The sequence below is a fragment of the Triticum dicoccoides genome, chromosome 2B (assembly GCF_002162155.2).
Source record: "Triticum dicoccoides isolate Atlit2015 ecotype Zavitan chromosome 2B, WEW_v2.0, whole genome shotgun sequence".
In the NCBI taxonomy this organism is placed as follows: Eukaryota; Viridiplantae; Streptophyta; class Magnoliopsida; order Poales; family Poaceae; genus Triticum; species Triticum dicoccoides.
The window spans coordinates 170,447,805-170,468,838 of record NC_041383.1 but is presented as its reverse complement, the minus strand read 5'-3'; the positions used below and the strand labels follow the sequence as shown (position 1 = coordinate 170,468,838).

The following is a 21,034-nucleotide window of genomic DNA, read 5'->3' as shown; positions in this document are numbered from 1 at the left end:
GGGGGTCGCGGCTGTACAGCGGGGTGAGCGGGGTGCCGGTGTGCGCGTCCATGGTGGCAGGGCACTGGCGCCGGCGCGCGTGGGGCGTAGGAGGAGGAGAGGAGAGAGTGCGGCGCGAGCGGTCGAGTGTGCCGCGCGCGAGCAAGCGCCCGAAATACACCGCGCGGGATGGCGTTTCCGACAGCGCGTCCAACTCGTTATAGCGCGCGCGCTGTTTTTGCGCGCCCGCTGGAGCGACCCGCCGCATTGCACGCGCGCTAAAATCGACTAATTTGCGGCGCGGCGCTAGTTTAGCGCGGCTGTTGGAGATGCTCTAAGAAGCCATCCCCTCTGTAGTGCTTACTTCAGCACATGACATCCCCAAAGGTTCACTAGAGTAGTACATGTAGAACAAGTGCAATGTTAACCTGTGGAAGAAGAGAACAAGAGACAGAAAATTGGGATGTCGACGATGAGGGCGCCGTCTCTCCTCCTCGCAGCACAACAGTGGTTAGCAAATCACTGCACACTGCAGCAAGAACACACACATCACAAAAACAGCTAGCACACCAATAAAACACAACCACCAAGCACCACAGGAGTAGTAGCGAGCATCTATATAGGCACATGGTCACACAGCAGCAGCAAGCAAGCAATAGCACAAGATGGAAGGCACAAGCAAAGGAAGGAGGGCGGGCAGAGGAACTACCTGAGGGAGGAGCTCGGGGAGTCGGGGTGGAGGAAGGGGAGCACATCCTCCCTCGGATATGCCGGGGAAGGCCGTAGGCAGCGAAGATGGAGGAGCGGAGTACCTTAGGTAGGGCGGCCGCCACGACGAGGACGCCTGCACGTGAAGCCGCTGCCGTCGTGACGAGCCACGTCGTTGTACCGATGTCGACGACGAGAGCCCTGGGAGCAGGTCGCCGGCGGCCGCCGCCAGCGGCGAGCCCTTCTGCGCCGACCAGCCGAATCAGGCTGACCAGGATGCCCGACCGAGGGGAGCGCGGACTCAGTGTCGATGCGGCGACGCGAGAGGTTGTCGGCAGAGAAGCCGACCGGGGACGCAGTTGCGGGGAGAGGAGAATGTGCGCGACACCATCGATGGAAGGGACATGGCGGGGTGATGAGCGGGTGTGCGGCTATGACGGGGAGAGACTGGCAGTGCGGTGGTGAGTATAAGGATGCAGGGCGGGTAAGGGCATCAGCAGTGTGTTGGAGGCGGCGTTGCCTCTAAGCCGGGACCCACACGAAGCCTCTAAGCTCAGCTGAAAATGACGTAGTGTATAGCATCTTCTAGTGCCTCTAAGCTGGGACACAGTCAACAAGTAAACAAGTAATTCCTCCATGACTTTAGAGCTGTTCACAAGTGTGAAAGAACCCAGCCATACAAAGAGTTGATTCTTTTGAATTTTTTAAGTGAATGGAGGCTGCCTCTTACCTTAGAGGCGACGCCAACGATTTTTGTGTTAGAGGCGAGGACTGCAATGTATAGCGTCAGCCTCCCAGACCTTAGAGGCAAGCTTAGAGGCGGAAAAAGACCACACTGTGGATGCTCTAAAGGTTACTGTATGTGAAGAAAAACAGTCTTTTTTTTGCAAATATCCATTTCTCTGACAAATAATTTTGGACGGTATAGCTCGAAAAAAAAATTCCGGAGTATGTTTATATAATGCAGTATAAAATATCAGTTATATTTTATATGTTTCACTTTTGTCTATCAAAAATAAGAAGCGATCGATCCGGATGATGTTTTGAACATATTAACTGAAATATGCACTGACGTAGCGATGATATACTAGACTGAAACACCACGAGAAGGATGCACACAACTAATCCTTCTTTGTATAATTATTATACATGATAACAAAAAGGGTGTATTTTCATATGATTATTTTTTCAAAATATGAGAGAGAGAGAGAGAGAGAGAGAGATCGATTTGGCGATGTTCAAAAAGAAACCATCGACAAGGATTTCAAGGGGACGTCGCTGAAAGGGGTCATAAATTCATCGAGTTTATATAAACATAATGATATGCAAGCGTTGATATCTCTTAAAAAAATCTTTGACTTGAAGTATTCGTACTAATTACGTATATTGCTTGTGTAGAATGAGTATGAGTTGTTGAAGGAGTTTCTATTATACCTGCTCAAATATTTGTGAATGGAGCTAAAAACAACATTTCTGATATTATGCGACAGTTTATTAAACGCATCAAGTAGATCTTAATTTGTAACATTTTAGTTGGATCATCAATCGCTCTATATGGTTACATCGTCAAATTACCTTTTTTTTTAGCAATTTACATTGCAAGCCAAGTGGATTTCAATTATTACCCGATTATGCACATGCTATTTTTTCTCTACATGTGAAATTTAATATGCATTATGTTTATACAATTTCAGCAAAATATTTTTAAAACCCGTGGCAACGCCCGGGCATTCTACTGGTACTAGTAGGAGAGGAAACTGTAGCGAGGGATTTAGATGAGCCGGCCTATACCAGCGGCTTCCGGCGCTATATTTAAAGACAAAGCGGCGCGTGAAGCGAAGTATAGAAGGTCTTCCTACTGGGGTCAACTAGGAGGTCTCGAGAAAAACCAAGTACGACGAGGCAGATCAAAGATTCAAAATCAACAAATCAATCATGCTCCCCTCAAAAGAAAAATCAATCATGCAACCCGGCCAGACTATCAATCTATACATCCGCGCGCTCCAGTGGCCTTTCAGACCAAATGGTGTAAACAACAGTACTAACACAGCTAACCATATACCTTATTCCAGACCAAATAAGTAACGTACTAGAGTAATTAAACTTCACACAAATGAAGAAAACGTACGAACGATCCCAGCATTTGTGGCATTCGGCTGAACACAAGAACTCGGTGCCACATGCTACTAAATAAACAGCTAGCTATACATGATAGACTGTATATACATCGGCGTATCCATTGCAGCAAGAGCACCATGTACTGCTGCGTCCAGTGAACTCGAGTGAGATTTCTCTAGAGGTCGTGTGCTGCAAAGAAGGCCTCCAGGTCGGCCCCGGCGTAGAACTCCCTCCGCCGTGCGACGACCGACGGCGCCGCCGCCACCGTGGTCATCCGCTTCCTCGGCGCGGGCGGGCACGCCCCGACCGTCCCCGCTCCGGTGTCCCGCGCGGCGCGCCTCGGGGTCCGGTACCCTGCTGCTGCGGGCTCCTCCTTCTCGCCTCCGTCGCGGCGCGCGTCGTCGTCGTCGCCGCGGCACTCCTCGAGTTGAAGCCCCATGGCGATCGCTCCGAACTCCGGCCTATACGTGGAAACAAGAGCAGAGACGGGGCGGCGGGCTGCGTGGGGCGTCACGTCGCCAGGAGAGTGGCGGGGCGGCTATGTAGGCGAAAGGCTGGGGCGTCAGGTGCAGGCTGGCGTAGTGGGAGTAGTGGGGAGGGAGGGAGAACGTGGGGGAGCGCGGAGCGGTCGCCGAGGTTGACCGGGCGGCGCGCGCGTTGCGGGCTGCAGGGGGCGGTATGCTTGTGTGCTCCTTGGAAGAAGATCGACGCCGGAAAGCGGTACGGTGTGGCACGGCGAATTTATGCTACGATTGATGAGTTCAGTAACGCTCGATTTCCACCATAAAGCACTTTGATTTCCTGGTCCGTCTGGTTGCGTTGGTAACGTTCCATTTGTTTTTTTATTTATTGCTTATTTTTTGAGTGGACTTTGTTTTATTGCTGTCTACTCCCTCGTACACATAGAAATTTTAGGACAGATTATGAAGTAGAGTAAAAATGCATTAAAAAGATGCAAGCTACCATGTCTCTCCTCTCCGGCAGTCCAATGTTGCGCTGTGTGATGCCGCTGCCGCGGCACAGTCCATTGGTGAATGCTGGGACAGATTATGCTCAGCCAACCGACCAAAAAAGGCAATCAAGGAGGAGATCACATTGGCGGCATACATACTGTGGAACTTGTGAAAGGAGCGGAACAGAAGAATTTTCGAGCAGAAAGAGTTATCAGCCATTGCTTTGACGGGGCTAATTCGAGAGGATGTCAGGTGCTTTAGTGAGGCTACGAGGGACTGAGCACTGGGATTTTCATGTACTGTTGTATTATTTCTCTCTTCTTCCTCGGACTGATGTATGAGTATTGAACCCGAATCTTCTCCGATGGGTCATCCGTCTTGTATTTCTTTCTTCCTACTATAATGCAAAGGCAGAGCTCCTGCTATTCACGTCAAAATTAAGGGAAGACTTATGTGAGATCTCACATTAGGTGAGATCAATGAGATCGATTTTTTTAAATACATGTTCAAACATTCTCAAAAATATTATAGACACACATCAATATTTGACGTACAACCTCAAAAAGTTCCAGCTCGGTCCCAACGGCTCTCGTACGGGCACACGATTCGGGAGGCGATTGTGCGGGCCTCGGCGGCGGGGGGCACTGGCGGTGGAGGCTGGCTGGTCGGCGGACCGGTCCGCCGCGGGGCATGCACGGTGGCGCGCACCATCCGGTGCTCGTTCTCCCGGGCAGTCCCCCTCCGGCAGCAGATTCTGGGTGCTGGCAGGGGTCGACTCCGACGACGAGGTAGCGGACGACCAGGTAAGTGAGAAGGTAAGCGATGGGGGTTTGTCGAGGCCGCGTGCGGCGTGCTCGGTGGGTGACTCTGTCGCCCGCGCGGAGGAGCTCGGGGGCTCGTTTGTGGCCGGCCGTCGGCGAGCTTTCGCTCCTGGTGGGCATGGCGGGCGTCGTCAGGCTGCGCGGGTTTGGCGGCCGCCGAGGGGGGTGGACGCGGGCCCAGAGGGTTGCTCGCGCCCCCAGTTGGAGGTGGGGCGCCGGGATCTTGTGCTGGCGGTGCCGCCGACGGCCTCGGTGCGCTCGCCGTCGCTGACAGGGGTCGACGGCGGCGGCGGGGCGGAGCCGGGCAAGGAGCCGCAGGATCTGGATAGGGTTCCGCATGCGTCGACGCAGTTGGGGCCTGGGCCTCAACTGGGCCTAGCGGACTGGCCCAATCTTCTTGTGCGTGGGCTGGGGGGCCCAGCGGGCGACTCGGGCATTCGTTCGCCCGTGGAGGCGCAGGGGCGCTCCACAGTTCTTGGGTCGGGCATCCCAGGCCCGTTAGCCTTGTGGCCTAGTGTGTTTCGGCCTGAGCCCGATGCGGTGGTGGAAGTGCGGCCGGCCCCGCCCCCTTATAAGTGGTTGTGGCTGCCCGCGGGTGCCCTAGATCTCTCACTAGGGTTTTCCGCATCCCCCTCGCAAGTGCGGCAATTCGGGCATCGTGCTCGCCGCCTGCGCCGTTCCGCCCCCTCCCCCTCTCACCTGCTCGTTCGCGACCACGGTGCGGATGGGATCCCGCCGGGTGGAGAAGCCCCCCATGTCGCCTCCGGTTCCGGCAGCTGAGCATCAGCGGGAGCAAGATCTGCGGGTGAAGGCGCTCGCCAAGGCGTCGGTGATCCCCGCGGAGGAGGGGCCTTGGGGGCCGCTGCCGCCATGGTGGCTCGCGGAGCAAGAAAGGAAGCAGCAGGAGGAGCGCGAGCGCAAGAGGAAGAAGGAGGAGGAGTATCGGCGTCGGGGTTTGGAGCAGAAGAAGGAGCTTAAGAGGAAGGAGTCCCAGCTTCCTCCGAGCGGCGAGCGGATAGGGGATCCGCTTGCCAAAAAGCAGAAGCAGAAGGGGGGAAGCTCGTCGCAGCTTGCTCTGGTGGCCGGGACGGCGGCCTCGAAGGGTTCGGCCGAGGCCCCAATCCCCGTGGAGGAGGTTGACGGGCCGGAATGCTTCAAGTGCGGCAGGGTGGGCCATTACCAGAATATGTGCCAGTTCAAACCCCTCTGCGTCGTGTGCCACGGGGAGGGGCACGCGTCGGCTCACTGCCCCACGCGCGGGCGGCCTTTGCTTCTCCAGATCATGGGCAACGCCATCCCTGGAGAGGGTTTCTTCTGCCTGCCTTTCATGGAGACGGAGGGCGAGGAGGCGCGCGCCCCGCTGGTGTCGGACGCGGCGGTTATCTCGGCGGCGCCTGGCTTGCTCTCGGTCCCCATCTTGGAGGTGGAACTGCCCCATCTCTTCGAGGGGGAGTGGGATAGGCAAGTGACGGCGGTCAGCGAGAATCTCTTCTCCATCGTCTTCCCCAGCAAGGCCTTGCTCCGGATGGCGACCGGCAGCGGCAAGTTGTTTCTTTCCCTCAACAACATTCTGGCGGAGATCAAGGAATCCCTCCCGGAGGAACCCAAGGCCGAGATCATGCCGGATGTGTGGGTCAAACTGTGGGGTGTGCCACCCAAGCACCACCGCGTGGATCGTCTGATGGCAGGGATCGTGATGATTGGGCGCCCCATGGAGGTGGACAAGGCGTCGCCGGTTGGGCTCGGTCCGGTGCGGATGCGTTTCACTTGTCGCTCCCGGGCTAAGCTTCGTGGATATGTCCAACTGTGGTTCAATAGCGAGGGCTTCACAATTCGGTTGGAGGCCGAGGCGGACGGCCTGCAGGGTGCTGCGCCCTGATACGTCTCCAACGTATCTACTTTTCCAAACACTTTTACCCTTGTTTTGGACTCTAACTTGCATGATTTGAATGAAACTAACCCGGACCGACGCTGTTTTCAGCAGAACTACCATGATGTTGTTTTATGTGTAGAAAAGAAAATTTCTCGGAATGACCTGCAAATCCATGGAGGGACTTTTTAGAATTAATAAGAATTTTTGGCGAAAGAATCAGGGCCAGGGGGGCCAGGGCCTGTCCACGAGACAGCCCCCCTAGGGCGTGCCCCCTATCTCGTGGCCCCCCCGGACCTCCTCCGACCTCAACTCCAACTCCATATATACCGTCTCGCGAAGAAAAAATTTCAGAGAGAAAGTTTCATCGGTTTTATGACACGGAGCCGCCACCAAGCCCTAATCTCTCTTGGGAGGGCTGATCTGGAGTCCGTTCGGGGCTCCGGAGAGGGGGATTCGTCGCCGTCGTCATCATCAACCATCCTCCATCACCAATTTCATGATGCTCACCGTCGTGCGTGAGTAATTCCATCGTAGGCTTGCTGGACGGTGATGGGTTGGATGAGATTTACCATGTAATCAAGTTAGTTTTGTTAGGGTTTGATCCCTAGTATCCACTATGTTCTGAGATTGATGTTGCTATGACTTTGCTATGCTTAATGCTTGTCACTAGGGCCCAAGTGCCATGATTTCAGATCTGAACCTATTATGTTTTCATCAATATATGTGTGTTCTTGATCCTATCTTGCAAGTCTATAGTCACCTATTTTGTGTTATGATCCGACAACCCCGAAGTGACAATAACCGGGACACTTCTCGGTGATGATCGTAATTTGAGGAGTTCATGTATTCACTATGTGTTAATGCTTTGGTCCGGTTCTCTATTAAAAGGAGGCCTTAATATCCCTTAGTTTCCACTAGGACCCCGCTTCCACGGGAGGGTAGGACAAAACATGTCATGCAAGTTCTTTTCCATAAGCATGTATGACTATTTACGGAATACATGCCTACATTATATTGATGAACTGGAGCTAGTTCTATATCACCCTATGTTATAACTATTGCATGAGGAATCACATCCGACATAATTATCCATCACTGATCCATTGCGTACGAGCTTTTCACATATTGTTCTTCGCTTATTTACTTTTCCGTTGCTACTGTTACAACTACTACAAAAACCCAAAAACATTTACCATTACTATTGCTACTGTTACCATTACTATCATACCACTTTTGCTACTAATACTTTGCTGCAGATACTAAGTTATCCAGGTGTGGTTGAATTGACAACTCAACTGCTAATACTCAAGAATATTCTTTGGCTCCCCTTATGTCGAATCAATAAATTTGGGTTGAATACTCTACCCTCGAAAGCTGTTGCGATCCCCTATACTTGTGGGTTATCAAGACTAATTTCTGGCGCCGTTGCCGGGGAGCATAGCTCTATTCTCTGAGTCACTTGGGATTTATATCTGTTGATCACTATGAAGAACTTGAAAGATGCTAAGACCAAGATTTTTCCCTCAACTACGAGGGGAGGTAAGGAACTGCCATCTAGCTCTGCACTAGATTCTCCTTCCGTTATTGATAGGCTTGCGACACCTAAACCTGCTACTGTTATGAATTTTGATATGTCGCATGTTATTGATGATGCCACTTCTACTATGCATGATGAAACTACTTCTGTGCGTGATACTACTTTGCCATTAGGTGAATTTCTTGATGAACAACTTGCTAGAGTTAGGGGGAATGAAAATGTTGAAGAACCTATTATTGATGATACTGATGATGAACGTTCCCCCAATGATTATGTATTACATGTTGTTCCTAAGGGTTATGTTATGAACAAAGAAGCTGCTGAAGCTATTCTTGCTTGCAATTATAGAAATAATCTTAAGAAATTATTAGCTAAATGGAAGCAATAGTCTCTTAATGCTAGAATGAAACCCGATCCTACTTTTGCTACTTCACCTATCTGTGTTACTGATAAGGATTATGAATTCTTTGTTGATCCTGATATTATCACTTTAGTTGAATCTGATCCTTTTTATGGCCTTAAATCTGAAACTGTTGTGGCACATCTTACCAAGTTAAATGATATAGCCACCCTATTTACTCATGATGACAAGTCTCGCTATTTACATATCCTTAAGATATTTCCGTTCTCATTAAAGGGTGATGCTAAGACTTGGTATAATTCTCTTGCTCCTGGTTGTGTGCGTAGTCCCTAGGATATGATTTATTACTTCTCTGCTAAATATTTCCCTGCTCATAAGAAACAAGCTGCCTTGCGGGAAATATATAATTTTGTGCAAATCAAAGAAGAGAGTCTCCCACAAGCTTGGGGGAGGCTTCTCCGGTTGCTTTATGCTCTGCCTGATCATCATCTTAAGAAAAATGAAATACTTGATATCTTTTATAATGGACTAACCGATGCTTCCAAGGACCACTTGGATAGTTGTGCTAGTTGTGTTTTCAGGGAAAGAACAGTCGACAAAGCTGAAATACTATTAAATAATATGTTGACTAATGAAAATAATTGGATTCTTCCCGAGCCAGTTCCTGAAGTAATTCCTGAACCAATTGAGCCAACTCCTGAGCCTATTCCTAAACCCACTCCGAAGAAGAGAGGTGTTTTATTCCTCAGTCCTAAAGATATGCAAGAGACAAAGAAATCAATGAAAGAAAAAGGTATTAAAGCTGAAGATGTTAAGAATTTACCACCTGTTGAAGAAATACATGGTCTGAATATACCGCCTGAAGAACCACATTGTCTTGATAACCCGACACAGGTAGTAAAGGTAAATTCTCTCTATAGATATGACAAAGTTGAAATACCCTCTACTAAATTTCATAGCCCATGCTTAGATGAATTTGATGACTTTATGGCTAGACAAGAAAGTTTTAATGTTTATGTTGGTAGAGAGTTAAAGAATAATGCTTTCGAGATAGGACGCGTAGGTGATAATCTGGCTAGAGTTAAAGATGAACTTCACCGCGTTAGCACATATGCTTCTATGGTTGCTACTCAAGCCGAGCAAGTGCTCAAGGCTCAAAATGATTTGCTTGATGAATTGAATAATAAAAATGACTTTGTTGTTAGAGTGGCTACTAGAACTGGTAGAATGACTCAGGAACCTTTGTATCCTGAAGGCCACCCTAAGAGAATTGAACAAGATTCTCAGAATAATAATCTAGATGTTCCTCGTTCTTCTAAGAAGAAGAAAAATAAGAATGATAGGACTTTGCAAACTTCTAGTGAACCTAATGTTGAAACACTTGATAATCCCAATAATACTTCTAATAACAATGATGTAGAGATTGAATGATGTAGAGATGAACATGAACCTGATGATAATTCTAATAATGATGTTCATTTGGATGCTCAACCTAGTAATAACAATGATGTAGAGATTGAACCTGCTGTTGATCTTGATAACCCACAATCAAGAAACCAACATTATGATAAGAGAGATTTTGTTGCTAGGAAGCACGGTAAAGAAAGAGAACCATGGGTTCAGAAACCCATGCCCTTCCCTCCTAAACCATCCAAGTCAAAGGATGATGAGGATTTTGAGCGCTTTGCTGAAATGGTTAGACCTATTTTCTTACGTATGCGCTTAACTGATATGCTTAAAGTAAATCCTTATGCTAAATATATGAAGGATATCATCACAAATAAAAGAAAGATACCGGAAGCTGAAATTTCCACCATGCTTGCTAATTACACTTTTAAGGGTGGAATACCAAAGAAACTTGGAGATCCGGGTGTTCCAACTATACCATGCTCCATTAAAAGAAATTATGTTAGAACTGCTTTATGTGATCTTGGAGCCGGTGTTAGTGTTTGCAAATATCGTAGACTTGAATTGAATAAGTTGACACCTACTGAAATATCTTTGCAAATGGCTGATAAATCAACTGCTATACCTGTCGGTATTTGTGAGGATGTGCCTGTTGTGGTTGCAAATGTCACTATCTTAATGAACTTTGTTATTCTTGATATTTCCGAGGATGATAGTATGTCTATTATCCTTGGTAGACCTTTTCTTAATGCTGCAGGGGCTGTTATTGATTGCAACAATGGCAATGTCACTTTTCATGTTAATGGCAATGAGCATACGGTACACTTTCCGAGGAAACAATCTCAAATTCATAGCATCAATTCTATTGAAAAAGTTCCAACTATCATTTTTGGAGGTTTTGAATTTCCTCTCCCTACTGTCAAGAAAAATTATGATATTCTTATTGTTGGGGATTTTCATATCCCCGTTGAGGTAACTTAGTGTTATTCAAAATTTCTCTGTTTCCATGTTATTTGGAATGAGTTTGTTAACAAGACTTGATCAACCTTGTTAGCGGGTTCATTTTGATGACCACGAGATGGATGAAACTAGAAGGCACAACCTTCTATACCCTCTTTTTACTTTCTGTTTTTTAGAATAAATAAAGCAAATATAGTATTATCCGTCTGTTTTCTGAATTATCCGTGCAATAAAAAATAGTCCGAAAATAAAAGTGCTCCAAATGACCTGCAAATTTAGTATGATTTTTTCTGGAATATTTGAGGATTTTAGGCACTGAAAACACTGCAAAAGGGGCAAGCACCAGGCCACGAGAGAGGAGGGCGCGCCCCCCTGTCTCATGGGCCCCTGGTGACTCCCCTCCACTTATGCGAGCACCCACACACTCCATCTTCTACCCAAAAAAATCCCCATCCAGCTCAAGCCCGAGTTCTAGCTCGTTTTGCTGCGATTTCGATCTCTTAGCTCAAAGCTCCATTCACAAAACTGCTTTGGGAGATTGTTGCTTGGTATGTGACTCCTCCATTAGTCCAATTAGTTTTTGTTCTAGTGTTTTAATCTTTGCAAATCCTTGTTGTCTTGGTGACCCTGTTCTTGAGCTTGCATGTTAAATTTTTTAGGTTCCAAGTAATTCTAATGCATGATATGGGCTCTAGGCACTTGTAGAAGTTGTTGCTATCAATCTTGTTTAGTTTTATGCACTTTTATTTTGAAGTTACTAAAAATTTCAGAAAATTTCAGAAAATGTTGACGAAACTTTTGAGGGGCTCTTCTAGCCAAAGCTCCAAGGAAAAACAAGCTAAGGAGAAGGAAAAGGCCAAGTATAATCTTCCTCGCTTAGCAGAAGTACGACTGTGTGAATGGCCATGTGATGATTTCTTGAAAGAGGCTGGAATTCATGAAGACTTTTATGCTTTAATCGAGACTGCAGGCCTCACCGGTTTCATCAACGACCGAATCGGTCAGTATCTCTTACTCACCAATACTTTCGTGCAAAACTTTTATTTTTATCCTAAGAAGTCACCGCTTGAAGTGTCATTTTATTTATATGACGAGTTCAAAGAAATATCTTTACGTCATTTTTGCATGGTATGTAGGATACCTTATGAGGGAGAACTAGAGGAACCCCATCGTGAAGATGTGGCTGGCTTTGTTAATATTATTGTTGTAGAAGAGCCAAAGAAGGGTTCCGAAGCAAAAGTCTCTAGCATACACTTTCCTGTTTTACGCTACTTTGCCATATTTGCTAGTAGATGCTTGATCGGTCGTGGGAATAGCGGAAACTTGAGTGTTCCTGATATTATCATTCTTCAACATGCTTTGCTTGGAGACAATAGTTTTAATATGGGAGTCGTCGTTGCTAAACGGCTAGCCCTTAATCGTACAAAAGGCCCCATATTTGGAGGTATCTATGCTGCACGTCTTGCTAGACATTTTCGTATACCCATTAGGCACCATGAGGAAAAGGAGACAACATTGCCTCCTCACATTCTAGATTACAAAAGCATGGTAGCACATAAGTTTATTGTTGACAACGAAGATAGGATGCTCTTGTATAAACTTAGATTCAATAAGAAACACTTTGAGATTATTATCTTGCCTGTGCCTCTGTTGTTTGATTTGCTTGCAGAAAAATTTCTTGTCACACCGGAGGCGGTAAACAATCATCGAGCTCAAGCTTTTACTCCAGAACCTGAACCTGAACCGGAACCTGAGCTGGACCCCTATCGTGCATTATCTGTCCAGTGGGATCCGGAGATGACCAACCAGTGGTATCCTGATTACACCTCTCATTATACCGGAGAGAGTAGCGGCGGTCCTTGGTATTAAACCAACTTAGGCCAAAAGCCTAAGCTTGGGGGAGTACGTATTTCTCACGGACTTTACATTCATGTCCACACACTAGTCGTCGGTGCTCATACTCTTTCATTGTATTATCCATGTTAGTTTAAATTCCTTTTTTCTAGTTTTCTTTCTGTGTGTTTGATAAACCTTAAGAAAAACCAAAAAATTAGTTAGTTTAATTTCCTTGCTTGTAGTAGAAATTAAAATGAAAAACCAAAAAGATTTCTCGTTCTTCTTTTACTTGTTGGGAGCTTTCCCGTATAAATAGTTTTATTTTCTTTTCTTTCCTTTGGGGGTCGAGAAGAACATATTGAAAATGCTTAGTGGCTCTTATATGCATGATTGTTTATTTAATTTAGAGCCCATATTACTTGTCTTCTCTCTTGAGTTGAATGCTTGCAGATTCCAGCTTAGTCCAATGCACGTACACTCTTATTATTATACACATCGTTCGGTCGTGCGAGTGAAAGGCAATAATGACGATATATGATGGACTTATTGGGATGAGAAAAGCTGGTATGAACTTGACCTCTCTTGTTTTTGTAAATATGATGATTCATCGTTCCTGAGTCAGCTATTATGAAGTAAACATATTTGCAATGACATTTAGAGATTATAGTTACTTGTGAAGGAAATATGCCCTAGAGGCAATAATAAAGTTATTATTTATTTCCTTATATCATGACAAATGTTTATTATTCATGCTAGAATTGTATTAACCGGAAACATAATACATGTGTGAATACATAGACAAAATGAGTGTCACTAGTATGCCTCTACTTGACTAGCTTGTTGATCAAAGATGGTTATGTTTCCTAACCATAAACATGTATTGTCATTTGATTAACAGGATCACATCATTAGGAGAATGATGTGATTGACATAACCCATTCCGTTAGCTTAGCACACGACCGTTTAGTATATTGCTATTGCTTTCTTCATGACTTATACATGTTCCTATGACTATGAGATTATGCAACTCCCGTTTACCGGAGGAACACTTTGTGTGCTACCAAACGTCATAACGTAACTGGGTGATTATAAATGAGCTCTACAGGTTTCTCCAAAGGTACATGTTGGGTTGGCGTATTTCAAGATTAGGATTTGTCACTCCGATTGTCGGAGAGGTATCTCTGGGCCCTCTCGGTAATGCACATCACTTAAGCCTTGCAAGCATTGCAACTAACGAGTTAGTTGTGAGATGATGTATTATGGAATGAGTAAAGAGACTTTCCGGTAACAAGATTGAACTAGGTATTGAGATACCGACGATCGAATCTCGGGCAAGTAACATACCGATGACAAAGGGAACAACATATGTTGTTATGCGGTCTGACCGATAAAGATCTTCGTAGAATATGTGGGAGCCAATATGAGCATCCAGGTTCCGCTATTGGTTATTGACCGGAGACGTGTCTCAGTCATGTCTACATTGTTCTCGAACCCGTAGGGTCCGCACGCTTAAAGTTACGATGACAGTTTCATTATGAGTTTATATGTTTTGATGTACTGAAGGTTGTTCGGAGTCCGGGATGTGATCACGGACATGACAAGGAGTCTCGAAATGGTTAAGACATGAAGATTGATATATTGGAAGCCTATGTTTGGACATCAGAAGTGTTCCGGGTGAAATCGGCATTTTACAGTAGTACCGGGAGGTTACCGGACCCCCCGGTAACTTAATGGGCCTTAATGGGCCTAGTGGAGGAAGAGGAGAGGAGGCTAAGGGGCAGCCGCACGCCCCTCCCCCCCCCAAGTCCGAATTGGACAAGGAGGGGGGCGCCCCCTTTCCTTTCCCCTCTCTCTCTCCTTCCCCCCAAGTCCTAGTCCAACATGGAAAAGGGGGGAGTCCTACTCCCGGTGGGAGTAGGACTCCTCCTGGCGCGCCCTCCTCCTGGCCGGCCGCACCCCCCCTTGCTCCTTTATATACGGGGGCGGAGGGGGGGGCACCCCAGAGACACAACAATTGATCCTTGAGATCTCTTAGCCGTGTGCGGTGCCCCCCTCCACCATAGTCCTCTATAATATTGTAGCGGTGCTTAGGCGAAGCCCTGCGACGGTAGAACATCAAGATCGTCACCACGCCGTCGTGCTGACGGAACTCTTCCTCGACACTTTGTTGGATCGGAGTCCGGGGATCGTCATCGAGCTGAACGTGTGCTAGAACTCGGATGTGCCGTAGTTTCGGTGCTTGATCGGTCGGGCCGTGAAGACGTACGACTACATCAACCGCGTTGTTATAACGCTTCCGCTTTCGGTTTACGAGGGTACGTGGACACACTCTCCCCTCTCGTTGTTATGCATCACCATGATCTTGCGTGTGCGTAGGAATTTTTTTGAAATTACTACGTTCCCCAACAGTGGCATCTGAGCCAGGTTTTATGCGTAGATGTCATATGCACGAGTAGAACACAAGTGAGTTGTGGGCGATATAAGTCATACTGCTTACCAGCATGTCATACTTTGGTTCAGCGGTATTGTGAGATGAAGCGGCCCGGACCGACATTAGCGTACGCTTACGCGAGACTGGTTTCACCACCACGGGCACTAGTTGCTTAAAGGTGACCGGCGGGTGTCTGTCTCTCTCACTTTAGTTGAACCGAGTGTGGCTACGCCCGGTCCTTGCGAAGGTTAAAACATCACCAACTTGACAAACTATCGTTGTGGTTTTGATGCGTAGGTAAGAACGGTTCTTGCTAAGCTCGTAGCAGCCACGTAAAATTTGCAACAACAAAGTAGAGGACGTCTAACTTGTTTTTGCAGGGCATGTTGTGATGTGATATGGTCAAGACATGATGCTAAATTTTATTGTATGAGATGATCATGTTTTGCAACCGAGTTATCGGCAACTGGCAGGAGCCATATGGTTGTCGCTTTATTGTATGCAATGCAATCTCCCTGTAATGCTTTACTTTATCACTAAGCGGTAGCGATAGTCGTAGAAGCATAAGATTGGCGAGACGACAACGATGCTACAATGGAGAACAAGGTGTCGCGCCGGTGACAATGGTGATCATGACGGTGCTTCGAAGATGGAGATCACAAGCACAAGATGATGATGGCCATATCATATCACTTATATTGATTGCATGTGATGTTTATCTTTTATGTATCTTATCTTGCTTTGATTAACGGTAGCATTATAAGATGATCCCTCACTAAATTATCATAGTAAAACTGTTCTCCCTGAGTATGCACCGTTACGAAAGTTCTTCGTGCTGAGACACCACGTGATGATCGGGTGTGATAGGCTCTACGTTCAAATACAACGGGTGCAAAACAGTTGCACACACGGAATACTCAGGTTAAACTTGACGAGCCTAGCATATAACAGATATGGCCTCGGAACACAGAGACCAAAAGGTCGAGCGTGAATCATATAGTAGATATGATCAACATATTGATGTTCACCGTTGAAACTACTCCATCTGACGTGATGATCGGACATGGTGTAGTTTATATGGATCACGTAATCACTTAGAGGAGTAGAGGGATGTCTATCTAAGTGGGAGTTCTTTAGTAATATGACTAATTGAACTTAAATTTATCATGAACTTAGTACCTGATAGTATCTTGCTTGTCTATGTTAATTGTAGATAGATGACCCATGCTGTTCTTCCGTTGAATTTTAATGCGTTCCTTGAGAAAGCAAAGTTGAAAGATGATGGTAGCAATTACACGGACTGGGTCCATAACTTGAGGATTATCCTCATTGCTGCACAGAAGAATTACATCCTGGAAGCACTGCTGGGTGCCAGGACTGCTGGAGATGCAACACCAGATGTTATGAACGTCTGGCAAAGCAAAGCTGATGACTACTCTATAGTTCAGTGTGCCATGCTTTACGGCTTAGAACCGGGTCTTCAACGACGTTTTGAACGTCATGGAGCATATGAGATGTTCCAGGAGTTGAAGTTAATATTTCAAGCAAATGCCCGGATTGAGAGATATGAAGTCTCCAATAAGTTCTACAGCTGCAAGATGGAGGAGAACAGTTCTGTCAGTGAGCATATACTCAAAATGTCTGGGTATAATAATCACTTGATTCAACTGGGAGTTAATCTTCTGGATGATAGCGTCATTGACAGAATTCTCCAATCACTGCCACCAAGCTACAAGAGCTTTGTGATGAACTATAATATGCAATGGAAGGAAAAGACTATTCCCGAGCTCTTCGCGATGCTAAAAGCTGCGGAGGTAGAAATCAAGAAGGAGCATCAAGTGTTGATGGTTAACAAGACCACTAGTTTCAAGAAAAAGGGCAAAGGGAAGAAGAAGGGAAACTTCAAGAAGAACATCAAACAAGTTGCTGCTCAGGAGAAGAAACCCAAGTCTGGACCTAAGACTGAACTGAGTGCTTCTACTGCAAGCAGACTGGTCACTGGAAGCGGAACTGCCCCAAGTATTTGGCGGATAAGAAGGATTGCAAGGTGAACAAAGGTATATGTGATATACATGTTATTGATGTGTACCTTACTAATGCTCGTAGTAGCACCTAGATATTTGATACTGGTTCTGTTGCTAATATTTGCAACTCGAAACAGGAACTGCGGATTAAGCGAAGATTAGCTAAGGACGAGGTGACGATGCGCGTGGGGAATGGTTCCAAAGTCGATGTGATCGCAGTCGGCACGCTACCTCTACATCTACCTTCGGGATTAGTTTTAGACATAAATAATTGTTATTTGGTGCCAGCGTTGAGCATGAACATTATATCTGGATCTTGTTTGATGCGAGACGGTTATTCATTTAAATCAGAGAATAATGGTTGTTCTATTTATATGAGTAATATCTTTTATGGTCATGCACCCTTGAAGAGTGGTCTATTTTTATTGACTCTCGATAGTAGTGATACACATATTCATAATGTTGAAGCCAAAAGATGCAGAGTTGATAATGATAGTGCAACTTATTTGTGGCACTGCCGTTTAGGTCATATCGGTGTAAAGTGCATGAAGAAACTCCATACTGATGGACTTTTGGAACCACTTGATTATGAATCACTTGGTACTTGCGAACCGTGCCTCATGGGCAAGATGACTAAAACACCGTTCTCCGGTACTATGGAGAGAGCAACTGATTTATTGAAGATCATACATACATATGCATGTGGTCCGATGAATGTTGAGGCTCGTGGCAGATATCGTTATTTTCTCACCTTCACAGATGATTTGACCAGATATGGGTATATCTACTTAATGAAGCATAAGTCTGAAACATTTGAAAAGTTCAAAGAATTCAGAGTGAAGTTGAAAATCATCATAACAAGAAAATAAAGTTTCTACGATCTGATCGTGGAGGAGAATATTTGAGTTACGAGTTTGGTCTACATTTGAAACAATGCGGAATAGTTTCACAACTAACGCCACCCAGAACACCACAGCGTAATGGTGTGTCCAAATGTCGTAATCGTACTTTACTAGATATGGTGCGATCTATGATGTCTCTTACAGATTTACCGCTGTCATTTTGGGGTTATGCTTTAGAGACGGCCGCATTCACGTTAAATAGGGCACCATCAAAATCTGTTGAGACGACGCCTTATGAACTATGGTTTGGCAAGAAACCAAAGTTGTCGTTTTTGAAAGTTTGGGGCTGCGATGCTTATGTGAAAAAGCTTCAACCTGATAAGCTCGAACCCAAATCGAAGAAATGTGTCTTCATAGGATACCCAAAGGAGACTATTGGGTACACCTTCTATCACAGATCCGAAGGCAAGACGTTTGTCGCTAAATTCGGAAACTTTCTGGAGAAGGAGTTTCTCTCGAAAGAAGTGAGTGGGAGGAAAGTAGAACTTGATGAGGTAACTGTACCTGCTCCCTTATTGGAAAGTAGTATATCGCAGAAACAGGTTTTTGTGACACCTACACCAATTAGTGTGGAAGATAATGATGATGATCATGAAACTTTAGATCAAGTTGTTACTGAACCTCGTAGATCAACCAGAGTAAGATACGCACCAGAGTGGTATGCTAATCCTGTTCTGGAAGTCATGTTACTAGACCATGATGAACCTACGAACTATGAAGAAGCGATGGTGAGCCCAGATTCCGCAAAATGGCTTGAGGCCATGAAATCTGAGATGGGATCCATGTATGAGAACAAAGTGTGGACTTTGGTTGACCTGTCCGATGATCGTCAAGCAATTGAAAATAAATGGATCTTCAATAAGAAGACTGACGCTTACGGTAATGTTACTGTCTACAAAGCTCGACTTGTCGCGAAAGGTTTTCGACAAGTTCGAGGGGTTGACTACGATGAGACCTTCTCACCCGTAGCGATGCTTAAGTCTGTCCGAATCATGTTAGCAATTGCCGCATTTTATGATTATGAAATATGGCAGATGGATGTCAAAACTGCATTCCTGAATGGTTTTCTGGAAGAAGAGTTGTATATGATGCAACCGGAAGGTTTTGTCGATCCAAAGGGAGCTAACAAAGTGTGCAAGCTCCAGCGATCCATTTATGGACTGGTGCAAGCCTCTTGGAGTTGGAATAAACGCTTTGATAGTGTGATCAAAGCATTTGGTTTTATACAGACTTTTGGAGAAGCCTGTATTTACAAGAAAGTGAGTGGGAGCTCTGTAGCATTTCTGATACTATATGTAGATGACATATTGCTGATCGGAAATGATATAGAATTTCTGGATAGCATAAAAGGATACTTGAATAAGAGTTTTTCAATGAAAGACCTCGGTGAAGCTGCTTACATATTGGGCATTAAGATCTATAGAGATAGATCAAGGCGCTTACCTTGACAAAGTTTTGAAGAAGTTCAAAATGGATCAAGCAAAGAAAGGGTTCTTGCCTGTGTTACAAGGTGTGAAGTTGAGTAAGACTCAATGCCCGACCACTGCAGAAGATAGAGAAAAGATGAAAGAAGTTCCCTATGCTTCAGCCATAGGATCTATCATGTATACAATGCTGTGTACCAGACCTGATGTGTGCCTTGCTATAAGTTTAGCAGGGAGGTACCAAAGTAATCCAGGAGTGGATCACTGGACAGCAGTCAAGAACATCCTGAAATACCTGAGAAGGACAAAGGATATGTTTCTCGTTTATGGAGGTGACAAAGAGCTCATCTTAAATGGTTACGTTGATGCAAGCTTTGACACTGATCCGGACGATTCTAAATCGCAAACCAGATGCGTGTTTACATTGAACGGTGGAGCTGTTAGTTGGTGCAGTTCTAAACAAAGCGTTGTGGCGGGATCTACATGTGAAGCGGAGTACATAGCTGCTTCGGAAGAAGCAAATGAAGGAGTCTGGATGAAGGAGTTCATATCCGGTCTAGGTGTCATACCTAGTGCATCGGGTCCAATGAAAATATTTTGTGACAATACTGGTGCAATTGCTTTGGCAAAGGAATCCAGATTTCACAAAAGAACCAAGCACATCAAGAGACGCTTCAGTTCCATTCAGGATTTAGTCCAAGTGGGAGACATAGAAATTTGCAAGATACATATGGATCTGAATGTAGCAGACCTGTTGACTAAGCCTCTTCCACGAGCAAAACATGATCAGCACCAAGGCTCCATGGGTGTTAGAATCATTACAGTGTAATCTAGATTATTGACTCTAGTGCAAGTGGGAGACTGAAGGAAATATGCCCTAGAGGCAACAATAAAGTTATTATTTATTTCCTTATATCATGATAAATGTTTATTATTCATGCTAGAATTGTATTAACCGGAAACATAATACATGTGTGAATACATAGACAAACAGAGTGTCACTAGTATGCCTCTACTTGACTAGCTTGTTGATCAAAGATGGTTATGTTTCCTAACCATAGACATGTGTTGTCATTTGATTAACGGGATCACATCATTAGGAGAATGATGTGATTGACATGACCCATTCTGTTAGCTTAGCACACGATCGTTTACTATATTGCTATTGCTTTGTTCATGACTTATACATGTTCCTATGACTATGAGATTATGCAACTCCCGTTTACCGGAGGAACACTTTGTGTGCTACCAAACGTCACAACGTAACTGGGTGATTATAAAGGAGCTCTATAGGTGTCTCCAAAGGTACATGTTGGGTTGGCGTATTTCGAGATTAGGATTTGTCACTCCGATTGTCGGAGAGGTATCTCTGGGCCCTCTCGGTAATGCACATCACTTAAGCCTTGCAAGCATTGCAACTAATGAGTTAGTTGTGAGACGATGTATTACGGAACGAGTAAAGAGACTTGCTGGTAACAAGATTGAACTAGGTATTGAGATACCGATGATCGAATCTCGGGCAAGTAACATACCGATGACAAAGGGAACAACGTATGTTGTTATGCGGTCTGACCGATAAAGATCTTCGTAGAATATGTGGGAGCCAATATGAGCATCCAGGTTCTACTATTGGTTATTGACTGGAGATGTGTCTCGGTCATGTCTACATTGTTCTCGAACCCGTAGGGTCCGCACGCTTA

General features: G+C 45.5%; 1 protein-coding gene across 5 annotated transcripts in view; it reads right to left on the bottom strand.

Annotated features, from left to right (window-relative positions):
* The window catches only part of LOC119362840, an 11,682-nt gene extending 7,502 nt beyond the window's left edge, over positions 1–4,180 (bottom strand). Inside the window, exons 1-2 of one of the 5 annotated variants that reach the window (XR_005173650.1) lie at positions 689–2,975; positions 408–508 (exon numbers count right to left, since the gene is read on the bottom strand). Coding sequence is in view for 4 of the 5 variants with exons in the window: in XM_037628105.1 (XP_037484002.1) it covers positions 2,981–3,244 (264 nt within the window). In the remaining variant the exon portion in view is untranslated. Of the gene's footprint in view, positions 1–407; positions 509–688 lie in introns of all 5 variants that reach the window. The other 4 variants (XM_037628105.1, XM_037628107.1, XM_037628106.1 and 1 more) reach the window with 4 other exon arrangements.
* Positions 4,181–21,034: the final 16,854 nt, after the last annotated feature.